Source organism: Hesperophylax consimilis, chromosome 14 (assembly GCF_061612785.1).
Source record: "Hesperophylax consimilis isolate HC1 chromosome 14, BYU_Hcon_1.0, whole genome shotgun sequence".
NCBI classification, from domain to species: Eukaryota; Metazoa; Arthropoda; class Insecta; order Trichoptera; family Limnephilidae; genus Hesperophylax; species Hesperophylax consimilis.
This window is the reverse complement of record NC_142849.1, coordinates 14,055,714-14,077,820: the sequence shown is the minus strand read 5'-3', so window position 1 is coordinate 14,077,820 and position 22,107 is coordinate 14,055,714. Positions and strand designations below refer to the sequence as shown.

Here is a 22,107-nt window from a genome sequence, read left to right as displayed (position 1 = left end):
CCTCTCGTGGTTTACATTTCGCAGCTGCAAAAATTAGTGATAAAAACGAATTTAACCCATTAAATAATGATAATTTAATTGTTTTGCCTTTAATAATAAGTGGTTCTATAATTTTTCATTTTGCCACAGCTTTTTCGTGTACTAGTAATACATAGATAATAGAAATAAAGGGACAGCATGGAAGTGTGTTGACTGTCGCCGAGCTACAACCAAATTGTACAGACTATCAAATAAGATGAGCCAATGACATGGGTTCGGTGTGAAGGTAGTGTGGCAGCGTGAACGTCGGGATCACCAATATGGCAGTGTAAAGTCGGGATCACCAGTATGGCAGGATAAATGTAATTTACGATGGCTGCCGGTATCGTAAATCTGTGTTCAAGGAATTCTGATGATTGAAAGATAAAGGTCTGCGATCTTTGTTGAATTTATTTGCGAGAATGAATTTACAAGTTAAGTGAACGCAGAGACGGTGGTAGTAGAGAGTGGTGGGTTGGTCGAAAGTTGAAACTAGAATGGCAGAGAGTTGCGTTCCCGTCCGCGCCTGGCTCTCCCGGGGCTTCAGACGGCGGAGTAATTATTTAGTGTTATCATATGTGGGACGAGTTAAAGTAGTCCCACAGTAGAAATAAAGGCGGGGTGCCGCTGTTCATTGATGTCATTTGCAGTAGTATGGGTGAACGATGTTGGTGACACTTTTGCACACCCGGGTTCATGGCCTATCTCCCTCAATTTTTGTTAGATATATATATATATATATACTTAATAATAGCTAATCCATGTTAGATTGGTACATGAGGGAAGATTGAACTGAGTCAACGTAAATGAAAAACATGAGTAATTTTAAAAATGAAATCAATATTATTTATTTACCCTAATAATATTTATAAAATTACTAAGGGACTATTGCACAGTATTGATGATATTTTAGTACAACGCGTGCACTGTAACTCGTATCAACTGAAAGGGGGGCAAAGAGTCCCCGCAGGGGGCTCAAAGAGTCCTCGCAGGGGGCTCAGAGAGACCCCCAGGGGACCGGTTAGTCCCCCAGGGGGGGCCGGAGAGTCCCCCCAGGGGCCGGAGAGACTTGGTCAGTCTGCCCAATACCAAGTATCATATTTACAATGTAAGGTTAGTCCAAAAATAAAACCTTCTGTAGATTTACAATAAAAAACTGAAGATAAATACACAATTATTTAACTAACGGGAACATCTCTGTTCATATTCTCTGGCAATCAATAAAAATAGGCAAAGTTATATCAACTTAAAGCATAAATCAATGCAAAGTTGAAACCCATTCCAGTTGATTATTATACATCTTTAGAAAACTAGAATTGTCAGTCGCGCCTTCGTATATCTAATATGTTCACCTTTCCGTTACTTCCATATAAATATATCTTTTTCGCTTTACAATACATATTCACACCTTTTTACACAAGATTTTCCGGTCAAACAATTTTTATAAACCCGGTTATTTTCATACAGTATACTGCAATGCTTTTCCAATAACAAATAATATTTATTAAACTTAAGATTAATTAACAAATTTTATCGTTCTGTAAACCAAAATTACGCTATTATCAAGTAATTTTACAGTATCAAATAATCAAACATAACCTAAATATATACAATAATAATTTGGTCTAAAATATAAACAAGTTCAATTCGTAATGTCAAAAACTAAAAATGCATTTGTACCGATCCTCCGCAGGTACAAATATAGTTGGGATGTATCGTCCAATAATACTTCTGAGATCGTTTCAAGTCGGTACGATTAGACGGGAAGCTTCCTAATGGAGGACCTCTCGACTACTACGTTATTAGGGAAAGTGATGCAAACACGCCAACAGACCACTGGAGAAGTGATGCAAACACACCAACAGACCACCGGAGAAGTGTTGCAAACACACCAACAGACCACTACTGGAGAAGTGATGCAAACACACCAACAGACCACCGGAGAAGTGTTGCAAACACACCAACAGACCACTACTGGAGAAGTGATGCAAACACACCAACAGACCACCGGAGAAGTGTTGCAAACACACCAACAGACCACTAATGGAGAAGTGATGCAAGCACACCAACAGACCACTAATGGAGAAATGATGCAAACACACCAACAGACCACTAATGGAGAAATGATGCAAACACACCAACAGACCACTGGAACTGGTGTCAGCAAGGCCATTATGCAAACAAGTTAATGAATATTGGACCAAGAATTTAATTCAAATTGTGCACAATTCATGCATAATATTTGTTTTAACGTAAAGAAAATCGTATCACTATTCCTTACAATAATTAAATTAAAGTCGAATGTAAAGTTAATCAGCAAGTGTTTTTAAAATTTAACAAAGTAAGAATCTAGTATGCCGCAAATATAAAATTAACAAAAGTCTAAATAAAATGGTACCCGTTTCATTTCGGCAAACATTGACTAAAACAGTGCTTAAGTATCAGTAACATTAATCCATCAATTTGTTATTACAAAAATATTCAATATTTGTAACGCAGCACATTAAACTACTACCAACGATGCTCTACGGTCAGCCTAGTATGTATCTTATAAAATATGCTACATTATTGCTTCCATTTGCTTTATATAGCTAAATGTTACTTTTAAACTGCTGGTGACATTGATAAAAAAATACCCAAGATTGACCTTTGTGGCACTGAAGGTGACCTAGCATTTAACTCTGTGGCACTGAAGGTGACCCAAGATTGATGTTCGTAGCACTTAAATTGACCCAAAATAGACCTTTGTGGCCCAAGTAGTGATGTCTGCGACACTAAAGTGACCTAAGATTGATCATTGTGGCTCTGAGGTGACCCAAGATTGACCTTTGTTGAACTGAAAGTGACCCAAAATTGGCCTTTGTGGCTCCAAAAATGACCCCAAGTTGTGGCATTAAGCTTTTATCAAATCAACGGCACTGAATTAAAAATGATTGTTTGATAGCCTGATATACCTGATATTAGGTAAATTAGTTAAATTGTTAAACCTTTGGTTATATAGGTTTAGTTTGTTTTAATTAATATGAACATGGTACATATTTAGCTAAATTAACAAATTTCATCAAGAATTTTAATCATATTTCATAGCATTATTAAAATGAATGAATGACATTTTCCGAACTTCTACAAACTGGAGTCTATGTAATTTGGAGCTGTTGAATTATTGATGAAGTCAAAACATTGGTTTGTGAGTTCAGCATTATTTGCTGGCCATACTTGAGTACTTTATATCAAAGGCTAATGCTATGTACACACGTATATTCATACTAGACAGTTTGGCTCGATGGAACATACTGACTTGGGACCATGCTCGTCGTTGCATCCACACGCTCGAGCAACTCGACACAAGACGCCATACATATACCACTAAGCGCTCGCAAATTTCCATTGAACATAGAGCAAGAATTACGGACTTTGAATACTTTTTGCATTGAGACGTTGGCTCCATATCGAACAAATGCATCGAGCGAGACGATATACTCGTTGAGACATGTTCAAATGAGCGTAAACCCATCGAGCATGAACAAGTGTGGGTACTAGCCTTTACATTCAATTACTTTTGCGATTCTTAACAACAGGCAGTAAGTAAAAAAGTATGAAATATTATACAAAATTACCGAAAAATGTCAGTAATCGTCATCAGGTAAAAATATTGCACTATGTTCATCATCTTTCAAGGTCAAATATTGCACAAATGAATTTAATGTTGAGGGATTAACAGCAGTTTAAAAATAAATAGATAAAATACATATTACGTACATACGATTTCAATGGCAGTTGCGTTATAAAGCACTGATTCTGTTCTTTTCTTGGTCAATCTTCAATAACGTTCAAATTCTTAACATTTATAACTTAATATTTAAGTTAACTCTCATTCGCAAAAGGAGTCTTTTCACGTGGAAGCAATTAACAAGTGGAATAAGGGAGAAACTGGGAGCATCCTAATATGATCCTTGTTAGAATAATTTGCAATGTGATTTTGACCTTAATTCTTCGAAAAATGTATGAAAAACAAAATCAGCTTCCTTTGGGCTAATAAAACTTTAGGTTCCACTAATATTTTTCTGTTTTATTCTCCGCTCCGGCCTTCGACAGGTTAATAAGCCAACCAATTTTAATGCATGCTAAATATTTTGTCATCAAATGGTCAATCAGCATCATTTTATCATTTAAAAGGTTCTCGTTAAACACCCATTCTAGCTCTGTTTCAGCTTTCCATCAAATTATCAGCTGACAAGCATAACAACATGACAAATTGTGCTTTTCTGCTGACCACGAGAAAGACCATGTTAAAAATTCGTTCAACTTTTGACATTTTAAAATTATGTTTGAAATTATACTCAAGATGTTAATGCAAAATTGAATGACCGCTTTTAGTAAAAGAAGCCATTGTTTCCAGTCGTTATCGACTCCTTTGTGATACAATAAACTTTCACGCAATTATTAGTTTCGACAATATTAAATTGAGGTATAGTTTAATGTTGTGTTGCTATTACAATGAAGTACATATTATATTAAAAATAATTATTTTTGTGATGGTAAAAAGTTTATATTCAAGTCTTGCGTGCAAAAGAACATTTTTAGTACTCATTAGTTTCTCATCTACCAAACCTGGATTTGTTAAAAGGCAATGTTGCACAACTGATTGGGGTTTCGCTGGCCTATAAGCAGGCATGAAACATCTTGATTCAAGACCCATAACATTTGTTATAACTGTCATATGACACCAGATTTCCTGCTGGTGGAACTACGACATTCTCATTTGGGAAATGTTACCTGACTATTCAGATCTAGTTACTAAACATAGCTTAAGCTAGTTCAAGCAATATTCCAATTGCTCACCGAGGTTATCTTTCACTATACTGAGAAATTGAAGTTCAGGACAGTTTAATGATGATTGAAGATAAGTGCTACTGAAAAAGAATATACAAATGTTTGCATCCATAGATGTACCAAGATGTTGACTTATAAAGAACAAAGGAAAGAAGAGAGAAGAATGAAAGAAAACAGTGGACGATTTGGAATGCCAAGGAGGTTGTAATGAATACCTCAATTTACATAAGACACATTAAATGAATGTCTTGAAAAAATGACATCAAAATTATAAATAAACCCATAGAATCTTCCCTCTTGGCCAAAATCATTATCAATCACCGTCTACTAGTGAAACATTCCATATTTTTTTACCAAAATCATTATCAATCACCACCTACTAGTGAGACATTCCATATTCCTTTACCAAAATCATTATCAATCACCGTCTACTAGTGAAACATTCTATATTCCTTCATTTTTCCATATGCCAACAGAATCTCTTGTAATATAGTATTTCTACCTCTCTTATTCAAAAAGACTTAATCATTATTTTATTTTCTCCTATATACGTATTGTTATACACCATTTTAGCGCATTAGTATCATTTTCAGAGTTGCAAATTGCCAGACCCCAGAATGGAAAATACTCTCAGTATCGCCCTAGTGAAAGACCACCATTCAGAATCGAAACGTTGCTTGAAATGGCTTTAGCCATGTTAGGTGACCAGATCTGAATAATGAGATACTTCTCCACATTCCCCTTCCCCTCCCCGCACCGAGTTGGTGGCACACAAGTGTGGTAAAAACATTTTTTTTAAAGTAGTCTTGAAACTAATGGGTACACCTTTTATGTCTTATTCAAAAAATTTACTGAAAATGTCACAACTTGTTTAAGTTTACACTAATGCGACTTGTATTTTGGTTTTTGATCTGTGACACATTTTTTCATAATTCACACTAAATTGTAATATTTTAAAAAATTAAGGCCTTAATTGAAACCACGATATTAACACCTTAAATTTAAAGTTCTGGGTTTTACCCAATTATTTTATTTACGAAATTAGTGAATTTTGTTTGGCACTTTCATTAATTTTTGTACGCCATTTTGAAGACATTAAATTTAACGAACAAAGATCTTTAGAATAGAACAATTAGAAGCAATGAATGCCAAAATAATTTCAAATTTACAAAAGACCATTTAAAAAGAAATCCAATCAAGAATTTGTCTTTTGATTGAAGGTTATATGATGAATTGATTATTACTTCTAACACTGTCAATTTATCATCTCACAATAAGATACTTGGAAGGCATAAAAAAATAATTCAGGATGAAGTCTTCATCAAATAATAAAACAGAATATGCACCTTAACTTCAAAAGGCGTCTTAAAAAATAAAAATAATCCAATTGTTATAAAATTCATAAATGACAGTCAAATCTGGTTTTACTGACGGTAAAAAATAATGTTATGTTAAAAGAAATTGAAACATAAAAACAAAAGAAATTAAAATTATTTTGTAAACATGGTATATATTATTTATAATAATATAGTAGGTTAGAAAAAGAAAACCGGTTAAGAACACATTATGGCGTGTAGACAATCATTTGCACAAAACGTTTTGTAATCACATTCGAATAATAATATATCCCAGTCCAGTTTAAATAAATAATTGTTTTAATCTATGATAAATTGATAAATGTGAAACTTACTGGCACTTTATTATTATTTTTATTATTAGTTATTTATTTTGAATAAGTCTTTCTAAATGTTTAGCGCACAACACTCCCAGTCACTTAGTGACCAAAACTGTACATTGTCCGTAGTACGACACGTTTAACTTATTTACACGGCTTACATTATAAAGCGATATCATTTAATTTGAAACCAAACGTGTATTGGATAATTAAACAATTAATTTTGTCTGTAACGCTCTTAGCGGCTGATGGCTTTCTTCATGCCAAAGGATTAAAGCAGAGGAAAAGTATAATTATAAAAATCTAGTTACTGCGGCAGTACTTTGAAGGAACTTTTTGGCTATTGGAACGTCGTACTGTATTCATTTTATGTACATAATATTGAATTTTCATATACAATAGGTTGTTTTTTTCTTCTTTCAAATGTATCCCTGTAGCAGGATTCAAATGTATCATCTATGATAGCAGTCAGTTTTGGTGAGTGACTTTTTGATGCTGTAGGGCTAAGATTAAAAAATAAAGTGTTTTATGTAATGTTGTAGTTATTTTTTCTTAAGTAATAATATGTATTAATACTTAATTTTTCAGCACAAACTAAAAGCACCAGCCGCATGAATGGAGAATAAGATCATTGGAAAGATAAATCAGTTAATTAATCACATTTTGTATGTTTAAAACATTCAATAAGATGCATCTTAAAACCAAAAGTCCATCAAATTTTAGGTGTTACTTTTGTTTATCTTTTTGGTTTGTTTTACTGTTAAAAATCGAAAGTAAAATTATTATTATTACTAGATAATTTGATAGGGTAGTTCGTAACACATTAATTTATAGATTGTCTTTTTGACACCAGCGGTCGCTCATCAGAACGGTTGCAGGCCCTTGTTGTAGTTAACCGCCGAGTTGTGCAGTCGGGGTCGGGGTCGGGGGGCAGAGGCAACAGGATACTAACCCTCTGTGGTGACGGGCTCTCGGGCGTGATGGATCTTTATGTGTTTGTTGTGATTGGACTTAGTACTAGAAGTCTTTCCGCAGATATTACAAGAGAAGGGACGCAAGCCGGAATGCACGCTCATGTGCTCCGACAAATAATAACTCCGGTGGAAAGTTTTACCGCAGTCCGGCACCTCGCAAACATACTTCTTATCGTTCTCGTGCTCCTTGACGTGCCTCTGGCAGTTGTACTTACGTATAAACTGACAACCGCAGTAGTTACATGTGTACGGACGCACCGACTTGTGTGAGTTCATGTGAGATATGTAGTCCGTGTGGCGGACAAAGGCTCCCTTGCAGAGCGTGCATTTGAAAGGCTTGCTGGATCTGTTGGCATGAGTCCACCTGTGAAGTTTCAGATTCCACTTGGTTGTGAAATTCTTATTGCAGATGACGCAGGAGTAAGGTTTGCTACCGGTGTGGGTTCGGAGATGCATATCTATGGATGATTTGAGATACACATGATCACAGATGGGACAAGTAACATTTTCTTTAACTCTATTTGAATCGGGGATGTAGTAACTGTTGTGTGCACGTCGCATGTGCCTTGTGAGCGACGCGATGTGGATAAACTTCTCGGAGCAATGGAGGCAGGCTTTGGGTCGGTCGTCGTGGATCTCCTTGTGCCAGGCCAGTTTCTTCTTGGAGTGGTAGACCTCCCCGCAGTGGCAGACGTAGTCTCGGAGCCGCTTCTTCATATGGAAGTGATGGCGGTTGCGGTGTTGCACCATGTTGGAGTGTCGGCGGAAAGTCTCGTCGCAGAGGCTGCACTTGATGGGCGTGATGCCCGTGTGGACATTGTAGTGCTCCACCAGCTTCTGCTTCGTCACAAAGCGCTTCTCACAGATATCGCATCTGGAACATGTAATCACAACAGAATTAGTCTACTAGCCCGGTGTAGGACCAACTACCTTTTCAAAACAACTTATACTTAGATTTAATATATTGAGCTTTAAAAAATGTTAGATACCTGGAACAGGTACAAAATATTCAGGAATGAGACTAAAAATTACTGGATCATATCGTAACATTATCTAACCACTTAATGCTTTTGAACGAGCAGTGTTTGCGGACGGCGCGTGTACCGTACCGCGACAACCCGAACACTGCTCGCGTCTTTTGACTTGCATAAACAAACGAACTGCGCTCACCAGATTTGATTTTTTTTTTATTATAGTTAGTCTTGTTTTATTTTTTTGAAAATAAGTTTTTTTACATTTTTTATTGCTTCTGTTTTGTTTTTTTTTTTTTAACTGGTCAATTTTAAATTATGTTAACTCTTTATAAAAAATAAAATAACCTGATGTTTTTAGTTTCATTTTTGTTAAAAAAAATCGAGTATTGAGTGGTTAATTTGCTTCAATAAAATTAAAATTATTTCAAATAAATAATAATGATTTAATCTTCTAATTTCTCCTTAGAGGACATGTAACTAAGTGGCGACTTTGCATATTATTTAACACAAAACTTGACAGGCTAATATTATATACATAGTTGAAAATATTGAAAAAATTTTAAAACTTTAAATTATTTTGGTATAGCTCTGGATTTGTCTGTGCCTTTCATTGTTCATTAGTTTTAATTTCAATATTACTGAAAGGGTATATTTGATTTATGTATTAGGAATATGTAATATATTAATCATGTTTATTTATATAATCCGTGCCAGAACACATTATCTATTTTATGTATCTATTAATTACAAAGTAAATAAATATAATTGCCCTGTAACTATTAACTTTAATTAAACAACTAGAGATGTTCAAACATAAACAAAAAGGAAATTGAAAATAATCCACTCTTCAGAAAAAAGACTTAGGATGGGTTGTTTCAGAGAATTTGAACAATTCTTCAAATTTCAAAGTTAATTTTTGAGTTCTGTGAAAGTTCTTTTCAGATTCTGTTATTATTTTAGTTCTGTCAAGTAACTGGTCTATAGTGATATTATAACAGAACTTAAAGACTTTCACGGAATCTGAAAATGAATGTAGAAATTTAATGAATTGTTCAGATTCTATGAAACAACCCATCCTTACAGAATAAATATGAATAATTTATTTATTTACAGATGTGTGTGCACAAAATAAGTACTTTTCCCGGAGCCCTGCATTTGCAATGTTGAAGAATCGAGCCCATGCACAATACGAAGCACCGCAGTTGCAGTGTCGACCTTATACATTCATTTTGCCTTCGAATATTACTTCTACTGGGTTACTTAAAAAAAAAATTTACTTTATCAAGTACGGTATTGTTCACGTGTTGGCTGTAACAAAAAAATCTTTTTTATTTATTGAAGTTTCTTGCCGGCCCCTATGGCTTAAAATCTCTTTGTTTTATAGAATGGCAACACTGCCTTCTATCAATATTCGTAGAATAATCTATTGGAAGGCATTGGCTCTCAAAGATCAAATTATAATATTCAATTGGTTAAGATAAGACTGAAGATAAATTATATCTGAATTAATTCAAGGATTCACTTAGGAATATGTGCTATTTCAAGGTAATGCTAGAATTTCGGCAAAATATATTTTAAAACACACACACACAACTAGTTCTGAAGTTCCTGGAGCCATTGTGAGTGATATTTGCGATAAGGAATGTTGTGAGGATGAAGGAAGTGGGGAGGGGAAGAAGATCAAAAAGACGGAGGTTTGGAATAGTTTGGTTATTTTCAGATCTTTTTACTGAAGATAGATATAGAGATTTCAATCAGGGTTTGTTTTGAATGGTGATTTCTCAACAGGACTACATTGATAGTACATATCGTGGGTTAACTTTGGGCCCAGTGCCGAGGATCTTACCACTCAGCCGCAGACGTTGTCATAACTTTTTTCTAACTGATTTCTTACGGACATTGTTTTATTTGAATGGAGCCAAATCTAGGAGCCCTATTGCAACCATTATGATGTAAAGAGAACAAAGCTCACCCCCTTGCTTATAAATATTGCAACACAATGGAATTACCATAGATAATACAAACTTGGCCTATACAGGCTATGAACCATTATTAGTATGAAACCAACATGATCTACGCGTAGTGGTGCCCTTCCTATGTTTCTACCAAATGCATGACTTCTAACAATCTGTGTAGTTTGGTCGTATATCAACCACAGTCCGCCCGTTCTTCTATGGGAAGGATATTTGAAGAAGCATTAGTTACCTGTAGTTCTTAATCCCCATATGTCTTTTGACGTGGAGCTGCAGATTGGCCCTCTTATGGAAGTACTTCCCGCAAGTAAGGCATTCCAGGGGGTGCGTCTTCAGGTGATAGTTGAAGGCAGGCTCCGTTGTGAACTCCAGCTTGCAAGTCCCGCACAGATAGTCCTTTTTCTTCTTCTTGGGCTCCTCTTTGACCAGCTCCATCTTGGGCTTCTTCTCCACCAGCTCTTCCACATCCTCCTCGCCTATTTTAAGAATAGCAGCAGGAATGAGTTCCGAGTCCAATATAGATTCCTCCACTTTGGTTCCCGTCTGCTCGATCTTGACGAATTTTTCATTTTTGATTTTGATGCCCGTTTTGAGAATCGGCGTACGGCGCCGTTTAACGATCTTTTTGGGCCCCGCTGCTCCGGAGGGAAGGGGCGGGTGCTCCTTGCTGCGATGGACCCGTCGCTCCTTGGGACAATTAAAGCACTTTCCGCATGTGGCGCAACGGTAGTTTCTGTCCGGCGGTTTTACGCCAACCACGATAGGGATGTCCTCTACTTCGTTGCTAGAAATAATAGAAAAGGTTTTTATAAAACTATTACACCTTTTTGTTTAAATAGTTGTAGCATGTATTACACTATGAATGAAGCAATTTGAAGGCATGCTGAAAATGTGTATAGAAATGCGCACCCGTGTTAAGTGCATTCTATTCATAAGTGTTCATCAAGTTAGCAATGTAAAACTCATGTTTGAATCACAGATTACACAAGCATTGTGTATTGGAGACATACTGTATGTTAAGCTAAATTGACTAAACCAACATTTTGAGAATATTACCGGAAAGAAAAATAAATATTTTTATAAATAAGCAAACATTTTTGATTTTAATATTACCACATGAAGTAAATAGGGACAAGCTTAATGAGCACTTTTTAACAAAATAAAGTGCTTTATTTTCCATTTCCGGAAACTGAAATACTCACTTCCCATTATTATCTAACTGATAAGTGTTTTTAAAATAAAATGTGTGTATTAAGGGTGTCCCTCTTTTATTTTCTGTATATTTACCCCGAATGATAATCCAAATGTCCATCATGTGACATTAATGCTTAGATGTTGGGATGGAACATAAAAAAAAAACTGGTAGCTTTCGAAAAACGTGTTGCAAATTATGTCAGGCCAAAAGTGTTGGTTAAGATAAAATTTGGATTTATAACTGAAGATACACAGTTCTAATACAACAGAAAACAGCATAATATTTAAAGTTTGTCCTAAATATCTATAGTCTAACCATAGCCGAATAAATGGGAAAAAGCAATAATACTCCCAATGTACATAGTTAGGCACTAAAAGAATAAAAAATATTGCAATCTGAACCGGGATTTGTTACCTCTTTCCCTTCTTTCTACATACTAAGTCTTCATTATATTTTTCAGGATACTTTACTTTGGTTATAATTTTTTTTAATAAATTAACATGCTCGTAGGTCCTCTTCAGTTATGCTGGTCAAATGGAGACTGGTATAACCATTCTATTAACAGTCCCAACACAAGCAATGATAGATAGGCCAACACAAATTGTTCGCCTATGCTTAAAATAATATAAAATAAAGAATAAAAAATGCAAAATTAAAACAGAATTTACTTCTAGCAAACTACACTACATTTTGTAAAATTCAAACTTCAAAGATTATTCAAGAACCGTTTTCCCGCCTGCGTTAACCATAGATTGGAATTGGGAATTTAAAATCACGTCTATGGTAACCATCTGCCAATTTAGGAAGGAACTTGCTATTAAAATAATATATTAGTGCAAAGTGATTAATGGGTTAAATTCTAGGAGTGTTTACAAACTAAATTAAATAAAAATCAATGACTCATCAACTGTGTTGAGGAGTTAATAAAATAGTACTAACTAGGCATCTTTAGCGGGGCTGACAGGCATTTCCATGTCGGAACCGTCAGAGGGCCAAGTCTCTCGTGCCAGAAGGTCGTACGAAGTGGAACCCCCCACCACGTCACAGTACATCTACAATAATCACTATACATGAGGAAAACATTGTTTACACACATTACATACGCATTAAACGCACAACTCTCACACAGACTGTTGACGGAGACACCTTTTGCTTGCAAAATTAGCAACTTTAATATAAACTTATATTTTGTAATGACTAAATAATAATAAAAACACAGGTAACAGTGTCAACACGTCAAATAGAAAAAAAAGTACACATTTCCTGAAAAAATTTCAATTTTTGCAATTTGTCTGCTAAAAATGAGGTTGTGTTCATTTTCAAAATGATGAAATATCTTTTTAAAGGCAAGAAAGAAAAAGATGCAAGTGCAGATTGAGGGCATAGCATTCTTTTGTTTTAACAATCTGATGTATGTAAAAAAAGGATACATATTTGTTTTGTTTGTTTAATGAATTTATGAAGAGACGATAATGAAAGTGTGTGTTGTTGACTTACCCCAGCCCAGGGTGTGTCCCCACTGCTCTCCTGCTCAGAGAGCTCTCCTCGCGGGGGCATTCTCTCATCAGTCCGTATGTTGAGGGCGTCAACCTCACTGCCCGTGCCCACACCACCCGACCCCATGGCGGCCAGGAAGGCCCCTTTGTGGTCCTGCTCCAGGTAACTGTCTCTGGGGCAGATCAGCTCTGCATAGTCGTTATGCTCTCCGCCGCATGCATCAGCCGAAGAAAACTGCGATCTCTGATCCACCTCCGCCCTTTCCAAAGCTTTTGTCTCTTTTGCATCTTCCAGTTTCTGATACATCCCTTGTCCGTAGTTGCAGTCCATGAAATTTGAAAAGCCATACTCCTCTTTCTGTTGAGATTCCCAGCTGATGTAATCTTGTTTCTTTTCTTCTTCTTCTTCATCGACAGTACAAACCTCCACCTTCTGTACCGAGTTATTTTCTGCATGTTCTTCTGCCTCCCCGTGTGAGTAAGACTCCTTATGGGCGGAGAAGTACTCGGTGTACACATTCTCCCTCAAGTAGGATTCTCTGATCAAGCTGTCCAACTCTTGCTTTTCTTTAGTAGAAGAAGAATAGTCCACAGTGCTGCATTTCTCAACATCTATGAAGGTAGTGTTTGTGCTACTCTCCGACGGGGTGTTGGAAGCGAGGATACTCCCAAAGGCTATCACATTGACGGGTCTCATAGTTTCTAATTCTGTGAAATCTTTTTGAGAAGCACTTTCCATCAGTCTCTCCGCTCCCGAAGTGCAATTGTCATCTACTCCTTTCAGAGAATCTGCCTTCTCCAAAATGCAATTCCTAAAATCATTATTGTAAGTCCGTACTATACAATCCGTGTCTATGTCCATAGATTGCTCTTTCATGTCTACATCACAACTTCTGGAGTCCTCGTCTACAGATATATCCAGCGATCCGCACTCGGCTGGCATAGTGGACTTTTCCCAACATTCTGACGGGGCATCCATCTCATCAACAGAAACTTTCTTTTGTTTGTCTAGTTCTTTAAAAAACCCATCTAACCGGCCTATCTCCTCTGGTATTGAATCAGTGGACTTTTTTGAAATCTGGGAGACTCCATCATCGGGATCGGTAACTTTCGAAATCTCTATGGAAAAGTTTTTTGACGAAGAAGGGTTATCTAAGTTGTTACTGTTTGATTTTGATTTGATTGAAATAACTTTTTTCGGTTTTTTCACAAAAAGATTTTTCCGAGCGGTAGTCATGCCTGAAATAGGAAACCGACTCTGTTGAACTGGAGGTAGTTTGGCTGAAGTGCTGGCAGTACTAGACAAAGTACATAATCTCTCGTACATCCCTTCGTTGGAATCATTGGTGAGATCGCTGCAGGGAGAAATGGATTGTTTCTCGTTGCAAGTGAGGTCGGGAATCACACAATTATCTTCCATTTTGGGATCCTCATTATGCGGCACATTTTCTTTGTACAGATTATTTGGGTTGCCAATATTTTTAATGACAGAAAAGGTATTCACTGTAGTCAGTTGCTTCTCTTTGGGTTGCACGTCTTCCTGCAATGAAGGTTGGCTGATCTCAATGCAAGCATTATTGATTATACTTTTACTAGGGAAACTTGTTCTTACGGAAAATCTGTTTTGTGAATATGAATGGCATAATTCTGCATCCACAAAATCTGGCAGGATAGATTCATCCTCGTTAAGTCCAGGTGTTGTTATATCGGGACAATTTTTCTTTTGCTGCTCACTGGTACTTGTAAGATCTATGATGTCGGGTATATGTTGGATGGGCAGTTCCACCTTCACATTGCTCAATATCTTCACTCTATCACTCTTGGAGGAATTATCATTAGTACTGTCACCCTGGTCTAGCATTATATCCGAATTGTGAATCACCTCTTCCATGTGAGTCGTATTGGACAAAAGATGTTGATCACTTTCACTGGGCAGTTCATCTAAGGAATTGCTAACTTCCAGTCTGACAGAATGCAGATTTTGCACATGCATGACGGAATTGTGTTCACTGTGTTGAGTTATTCTACTGTGGGGAGCCTTGCTGCAGGTGGACTTCAGTATGGTAGTGTCGAGGGTGGCGTTTGAGGAGTAACATCTGGCTGTGCTTTGCTCTTCTGGGGCCCCGCTGGGTTGAGGGTACAGGGTATTGGCAAAGGGATTGAACACCATGAGGTTTTGGTACATAACGGGGTTTTGCGACGGCAGCCCCTCTTGTGCCTTGGCATTGGGAATTCCCATCTGAGATATGGGATTAGGAGATGATGGAGAACTTTGAGAACTAAATTGACTAGAGAACATCGGCCTGAGAACATTTTTACACTGAGTTTGCGAAACTACAGGCAAGGCAGTCGAAATGACAATGTTTTTATGAGCACTTTGAATAAAAGACTGAGAAACTGGGAGCACAAAATGAACAGGTTTTGGACCCGAGTTGACATACTGCAAGGCGGGAGGGGCACTGCTCTTCATGGGTGGCCCTTCCTTCCTCTCATCTAGCTCTTGCGAAGAGCCGGCCTTGGAGCTGTAGGCGCAGGAGGACAAGGGGGCACTCTGTTTGGGCTGCACAAAGGTGGCCAGGGGCATCTCGTTACTCATCGGCTGCTTACTAAATACAAACTCCCCGTGCCTGGGCAAGTTCCTGGAGTAGTCTCTCTGAGATCCGCCTTGTGGGATAAAGTACACTTGATCAGGAATCATGGAGGCTGGAACACCCACCGTAGAGGGGTCGGACTTCTCAGCATACCCGGAGTCCTGCAGCGGGGTAGTGACGATGCGGCCTGGGTCCATGGACAGACGAGCATTCTGGAACGAATCGGACTTGGAGGTAGAGGTGCTGGCCTCCATGGAGTCCAGCGATTTGGAGGGCGGGCGGTAGGGGTCGGAGGGCGTACGCGAGTGGTGATGGCGGTAGCGGTGCGCGGGAGTGCGGGAGCGGCTGCGGTAGGAGCGGTCTGACTGGCAGTCGTACGGGGTGCTGCAGCGACTGCCGAACTGCGATTGCCATGGCTTGCCATTGCCGGGCGTGAGACTGCACAGTGCCATGATCATCTGGTCCTTGGGATGAGTGTCCAGATGGGCACTGAGGGACATGCCCTCGTGCAGGTAGAGCGTGCAGACAGGGCATTGAACTAATTGTTGCTCCATTGTTTCCATAGTTGTTGAACCTGAAGGAATTTTCGCTCACTGAAGGTCGACTGTCATTTTGCGACTTTATTCGATGTTTGTTTGCAGTCAGAAAACATTCCGAAGGCGATATATAGATACCGTTAAACTTTTTGAGGTCGAAGTATCTAATTTTCCGCCATTCCAGATTTCGTGTCGGACCGTGATGTTCATCTTTGTTGGGTCGGTGATCTCATGGGAAGCAATAATATGTCTCCTTCTATTTGTATATTCGCTTCTTGTGCCCGTAAAGTAGCTCTAAACTATTTCGACACGATGAAAGCAAAAAAATGAAGTCGCGCGACCCCAGCTAAACTCGTTCCGAGTGCACGCTCTCCTTATTGATCTGTCAATGACAACATTATAATATGTTAGTATAGCTCTGTACAGACTTGATAGACATTCTTAAAGATGCTATATGTCTAAAAACTCTCAAACATGCGATATACAACAACGTTTTTAAGAAAATCATTAAATAAATCCATTAACTATCTCAGCCATGTAAGCATAACATTAACAATGAATCGGAAACTTGAGAAGACCTTTTATTGCTAGTTATTTTAGTTGGGACTCACCTGACCTGTTTTCCGAGTGGAATAATGTTTGTTATTTCAATTTTCTTATATTTATAAACCGATGCGCAGTTGAAAACTGAGAATAATGTAAAGACGATAAATATTGCTATCTGCCGTCAGACATGTTGGAGACGTCTCAAGAAAATTGTTCATTCACGACATTTTTTTTTTATTTGATAACGGCACGTTCGTCTTTCCATTATGTGGATTCCTGAATATATAATTGTAGTACCTATACAAACACAATTAAACAATGGGCCATTCAAAAAAATCGTAATATAGAAGAAAAACCTTTTATTTTCTATTATTATATTTTAACAACTCTTCAACGTTAATTAAAAAATATTTTATTTAAATACTTTTTCAAGAAGCTGTGTTATTATTAATCTTCTGTATTTGAGAAAATTAAAAAAAAAGTGAATGAATGTACCTTTACGGACCAAAGAAAGGTTTGAATTGAAAGTGATTGAAATTTAATAAATTAATAAAGTATACATGGTGTTAAGGGACGTACTTGACTTATTTTAACCTGGGATTACTTTTGGAATCTGGCGACTTTTTTATTTATTTTTTTCATCTTAAAACATAAAAAATCAATAGGTATTGGACAGTCAGGATGGGGTTGAGGGGTTGGTCGGTTACTAGGCTGAGTGACCAGTGATGACACGCTGAAACTACGATGAAAAATCCTTGGTATTGAAAAAACAAAAATTTAAAAAAAATATAAAAAGTTACCGGATTCCAAAATTTCATTTACATTTTTAGTATTTTTACTCAAAATAATGTCAGGAATCACTGGTAAGTCGAGTACGTCCATTAACATCCTGTATTATTTGCCAAACGAGTGATGGAGATACTCTATTTTTTTATTTCGACTACCATAATGCGGACACGTGTCTAGTGTGGTAGTCGAAAAGCATGTAAAAAACTGTATTCAAATATATTTTATGAATAAAGAAAAAAAAATTAAGAGAAGATAACCAGAATTTTAAAAAGATGTTAACTTACTTAAGCCAAAAATAAGGCTTGAAGAGGTGAATAAAGTTTTGTTCTTAATTTCGTGATGACTTTCGTGATGGGAATAATACTCATATTTCACAAGCGAGTTCTTTTGCTACGTATAAGAACGAAAAAAATCGGGCCGAGAATTGTGGGAAAGTACATAATTCGCGGCTCAGCTCGCGGAAATGTCGAAAAGCAAACTTGGCTTTCATTATCGGTCTTTTGATGCCCAATATTCATATTTTAAATATGAACAGGGTTTAATCAACACATCTGAAGGAGGCGGTTATAATATTTTATTGAAATCTTGCCACCCGAAGTGGCAACTTTTTTCCGGTTGAGTGTTAAGTGCCATCTTGGATTTTAAATTATACTAAATTCTAGTATTTTCTATGGATTATATAGATAAAACATGATCCGATGATCCTCGTTCTTGTCAATTTGCATGACATATCCGATAAATGTCATTTTGATTTCCGCGTATATGTATTTAGTTAAATATTGAGAGTATTTATTGCTTTATATACAATATCGCAAAAATGTCGGTGGACTATGAACAGTTTAACTTAAGCGGTGAGTAGGGCTGTTAAAAAGGCTTCGATGTATTTTTTGTCTAATAAATAATGACTTCAATTAACTGTTGCCCTGTTAACTGAATTAACTGTTCTTATAAACGATATTCGTATAATTTAACCTGAACCGGAATTTGTTAACCTGATGTTACAACCCCATAAATTTCATATCTTCTTATTAGACTTTTCACTAATGGGAATCTTTTAATTTGTCCTTTCAGAGATCCTAACGTTGCTGAGAACATGGAGGGAGAACAATCTGCGGAAGAGTGATGAGGTTATGGAGTTATATCATATTGCCATTGAAGGAAATCTAAATAAACTAGGAAAAGAAAGTAAGTTTGCAGAATAATTATAAAATGTCTATTTTTTATCTATCTTAATTCAAAAGCTACAGAGTGGAGGCTCAGGATCACAAATACATGTAAGAACAACAGCAAAGCCATTATTTAGTTTTCCTCTGCACATCAAATATAAAAAATATTTATTGAACAAAATCTAAATAAACAAGTGATTGAAGCCATTTTTTATTTGATATTGAATTAGTTATAGTTTTACTGTTTAATTTATTTGTTTCTAGAACATGTTATCCTGGAGCAGATAATTTTTGCGTCCTTGGACTGCCACAGGTTTGAGATAGCCGAGAAATGCATTGCCTTGTTAATGGGAGAGTTTGCCGGCAGTTTGAGGGTGCACCGTTACCACGCCATGAAGCTGGAAGCTATGGAAAAGTAAGTTTTTAGTGTTGTAAAGATTTTATTACCAATTTTCCTGAAAATTGCGAATTTTGCATTATCCTTGTGAAAATGACCAAATTCTCATTATGCGATTACGATTTTTTCTGGTTCTCTAGCAATTACTAAGACACTAAAGGCCAGTTTCGAGAATAGGCAATGGGCACTCGGTTCTGCCAGTGCCCAGCTCATGTTTTACAACAGCTGTCGTAATCTTTGATTTAAATATGGTTCTTGCATTGTATATTGTTGGACGGTTGAAGGTCTGCATCACACAACATCATAACACATTGTGAAGATTTCGGTTTTAGCCTTGTACAATAAATTACTGATGAACCTACAAATGTTTCTACCCATACCATTAAATATCTATTTTATTTAGGTACGATGAAGCCCTAGAACTCCTGGATTCTCTCATCAAACACGATGAGACCAACGCGGCGCCCCGCAAGAGGAGGGTAGCCATCTTCAAAGCTCGGGGAAGGATCCCGGAGGCCATCAAGGAACTGACGGAGTACCTCAAGAAGTGAGTTACATTTAATACATTTTTGACCAACAGACGATATATGCAGGTAACATTACCCGTTACAATGTACAGTAATAATAAATTAGGTTTTGGCATTTGAAAGCTGGCTATAAACCAAGAATGCCAGAAGACCGAATACTACTGAAAATACGCTATTACCCTAGTTCTAATAAAACATGGCGAGTGCGATTCCAGAGGGGACACATCCAGAGGTCGAGTCTACTATGGAAGGAGGCTGCCGAAGTAGCTCAGGACAGGGATGCCTGAAGGCCTCTTGTTCAGGCGTTGGTTCCCCGACTCTAATGGGACAAGGGGAAGAAGATGTGATGAAGATGAAAGCTAAAATAATTTGTTATCCAGGTTCATGTCAGACATGGAGGCATGGCAGGAGCTGTGCGAGCTATACCTGAGTCAGGGCGAGTACCCCAAGGCCGTGTTCTGTGCTGAAGAGCTGCTACTCCACCAGCCTCACTCCCACCTGCTGCATCAGAGAGTGGCCGACATTCGGTACACCATGGTAAGTCAGCTTTTTTTTATTTTCCGAAGAATGTAGTTTTTCTTTAAATTCTCTGAATGAAAGTATTTAATTACATTTTTAGCATATGTAATTCTCTATGCCTGCTCTGCAGGCTCGTCTGCACTCCATCTCATGTCAGCTTGAGTCAAAGACGCTACTTGAATTTATTGTATTCTTTTTCAGGGTGGTATTGAAAATATGGAACTGGCCAAAACCTACTACTGCCAGGCTATAAAACTGAACAACAACAACATGCGTGCCTTGTTTGGTCTTTACTTGGTAAGTGATAAATAATGTGATCCTTTATTTTTCATGACGATTACAAAATTGGGGTAGGTACTGTCTTGTAAGCTTTTCTTTCGTATTCCAAAAGCAAAGCATTTTTTGACAGGTAGATTAATGGAAGGAAAACCGAAGTTTAGGGGTAAAATCAATAAGGAAACTAGAATAGATTGATTAATGAGAGTTAAGAGTAATACATATTATGTTGTGGAAAATATAATATATTACGAGTTATACTATCGCCAGAGGTTAGCAAACTGATAATAAGTCTTCTTTACCTTATCTACGCAACTGACATATGTGTGATCCATCGGTAGCTATCCCTGAATGGGTGTCTTATATGTGATTAATAAAGTTTTACTCAAACACATACAGTGTGTCAAAACATGCTGCTTGATGGGAGGGGTTGAATTGTAAAAGTTTAGTTATAAAATTCAAGGAAGAATGTCTGCGGCAGGCGGTCACTGGGCGGGCAGCGTGGATTTGATTTATATACAAATCAATCTACAGTTTTGATTGATGACATTTTGAACTTGACCTTCAAAACAAAAGGAAGGTTACTGCCTATATGAGATTTAGAAAAACTCTGCGTAAAGCCCGGGCAATGCCGGGGACTTTAGGCAGTTTAGTTACAAAATTTAGGTTTTATATCTAGTATTTAACTATCTTTTTAAATCGACTATAACAATACAAAATTACCTATATACTAAAATTAGAACTTCACAACATTGAGAACTTTAATTTCACAACTTTAGGCAAGTTTATACTACCACCAGACAAATAAAAATGTGAAAATTCAAACTGTATAATTATTTTTATAATCGAATAAAAAAAAATCTTCAGGCTTGCAATAACTTGGCTTCGCAATACAAGAGCGGCGGATCCAACAAGAAGAAGGATGTCAACCAACTGGCCGTGTGGGCACTGAACAACATCAAGACGCAGTACCAGAACCTTGGCCAGGACATCCCCATGCTGGTAGGCCCAAAGACATCGGAAAAGACGAGCGACCCGCTCGAGGGCATGATGGGGGCATTATCAGCCTTGACCATGAATTGAATAAGTGCAGGGTCTCCTGATATTGTGATCAGTGTATCCCCGGTACATTACTGTTATGCACATGTAAAATACAATTAAAAATAAAGGTGAAAGTTTTTTAACATAACCTAACCCAAATCCAACAGATAGAACATATGCCAGTATCGGCCAAATCATCCAATTAAACACCAATTTCTTTTGCGATATTCGTCGACATAATAGATCACTACATACATTAAATTCAATCCCATCACATTATGCACTGTGTAGAGAAACTTCAATAATAAGTTTAAAATGAAAAGTTTTTCTAGCACTATACAGGGAGGTTTAAATTCATTTTTAGGTGCCACAAATTTAGTGCAATTTTGTAGACATGTAATATAATATGTAAAAATGATTGTGTATTTAATTCAAATTTCCAAATAATTTATATTTCCGAATAATTTATATTCCCAATAATTTAAGTTTATTTTACATAAATGGTCAACACAAGATATATTTGTTTATACAAAAGAAAGCAGTTCTGATACTATATTGAGCTGCATTTTATATATTATTAC

General features: G+C 37.0%; 2 protein-coding genes across 3 annotated transcripts; one reads left to right on the top strand and one right to left on the bottom strand.

Moving 5' to 3' along the window:
- Positions 1-838: 838 nt before the first annotated feature.
- LOC149417943 (uncharacterized) lies at positions 839-17,010 on the bottom strand. 2 transcript variants are annotated; one of them, XM_089639555.1, is made up of 5 exons: positions 16,877-17,010; positions 13,140-16,647; positions 12,582-12,694; positions 10,680-11,231; positions 839-8,374 (listed from the first exon to the last, which is right to left on the bottom strand). In XM_089639555.1, exons 2-5 carry the CDS (start codon positions 16,290-16,292, stop codon positions 7,474-7,476), a joined length of 4,719 nt encoding a protein of 1,572 aa, XP_089495681.1. In that variant the 5' UTR covers positions 16,293-16,647; positions 16,877-17,010; the 3' UTR covers positions 839-7,473. The 2 variants fall into 2 exon arrangements, with proteins under 2 accessions (XP_089495681.1, XP_089495682.1); XM_089639556.1 differs by having other exon boundaries at positions 16,882-16,978.
- A 1,268-nt stretch (positions 17,011-18,278) lies between these two features.
- On the top strand, positions 18,279-22,046 carry LOC149417942 (ER membrane protein complex subunit 2-A-like). Its single transcript, XM_089639563.1, has 7 exons — positions 18,279-18,451; positions 18,672-18,785; positions 19,031-19,181; positions 19,567-19,710; positions 20,071-20,227; positions 20,411-20,506; positions 21,353-22,046. The coding sequence occupies exons 1-7, from the start codon at positions 18,418-18,420 to the stop codon at positions 21,566-21,568; spliced, it is 912 nt and encodes a 303-aa protein (XP_089495689.1). The 5' UTR covers positions 18,279-18,417; the 3' UTR covers positions 21,569-22,046.
- The last annotated feature ends 61 nt before the right edge of the window (positions 22,047-22,107 follow it).

Bases quoted from the DNA above. Each gene is read 5' to 3' on its own strand.
- LOC149417942 (XM_089639563.1), top strand. From the start codon at position 18,418: ATGTCGGTGGACTATGAACAGTTTAACTTAAGCG. The intron at 18,786-19,030 runs GTAAGTTTGCAG...ATTTGTTTCTAG, and splicing joins AAATAAACTAGGAAAAGAAA to AACATGTTATCCTGGAGCAG. The intron at 19,711-20,070 runs GTGAGTTACATT...TTTGTTATCCAG, and splicing joins CTGACGGAGTACCTCAAGAA to GTTCATGTCAGACATGGAGG.
- LOC149417943 (XM_089639555.1), bottom strand. From the start codon at position 16,292: ATGGAAACAATGGAGCAACAATTAGTTCAATGCCCTGTCTGCACGCTC. The intron at 11,232-12,581 runs GTTAGTACTATT...TATTATTTCTAG, and splicing joins AGCCCCGCTAAAGATGCCTA to CAACGAAGTAGAGGACATCC. The intron at 8,375-10,679 runs GTAACTAATGCT...TACATGTTCCAG, and splicing joins ATGGGGATTAAGAACTACAG to ATGCGATATCTGTGAGAAGC.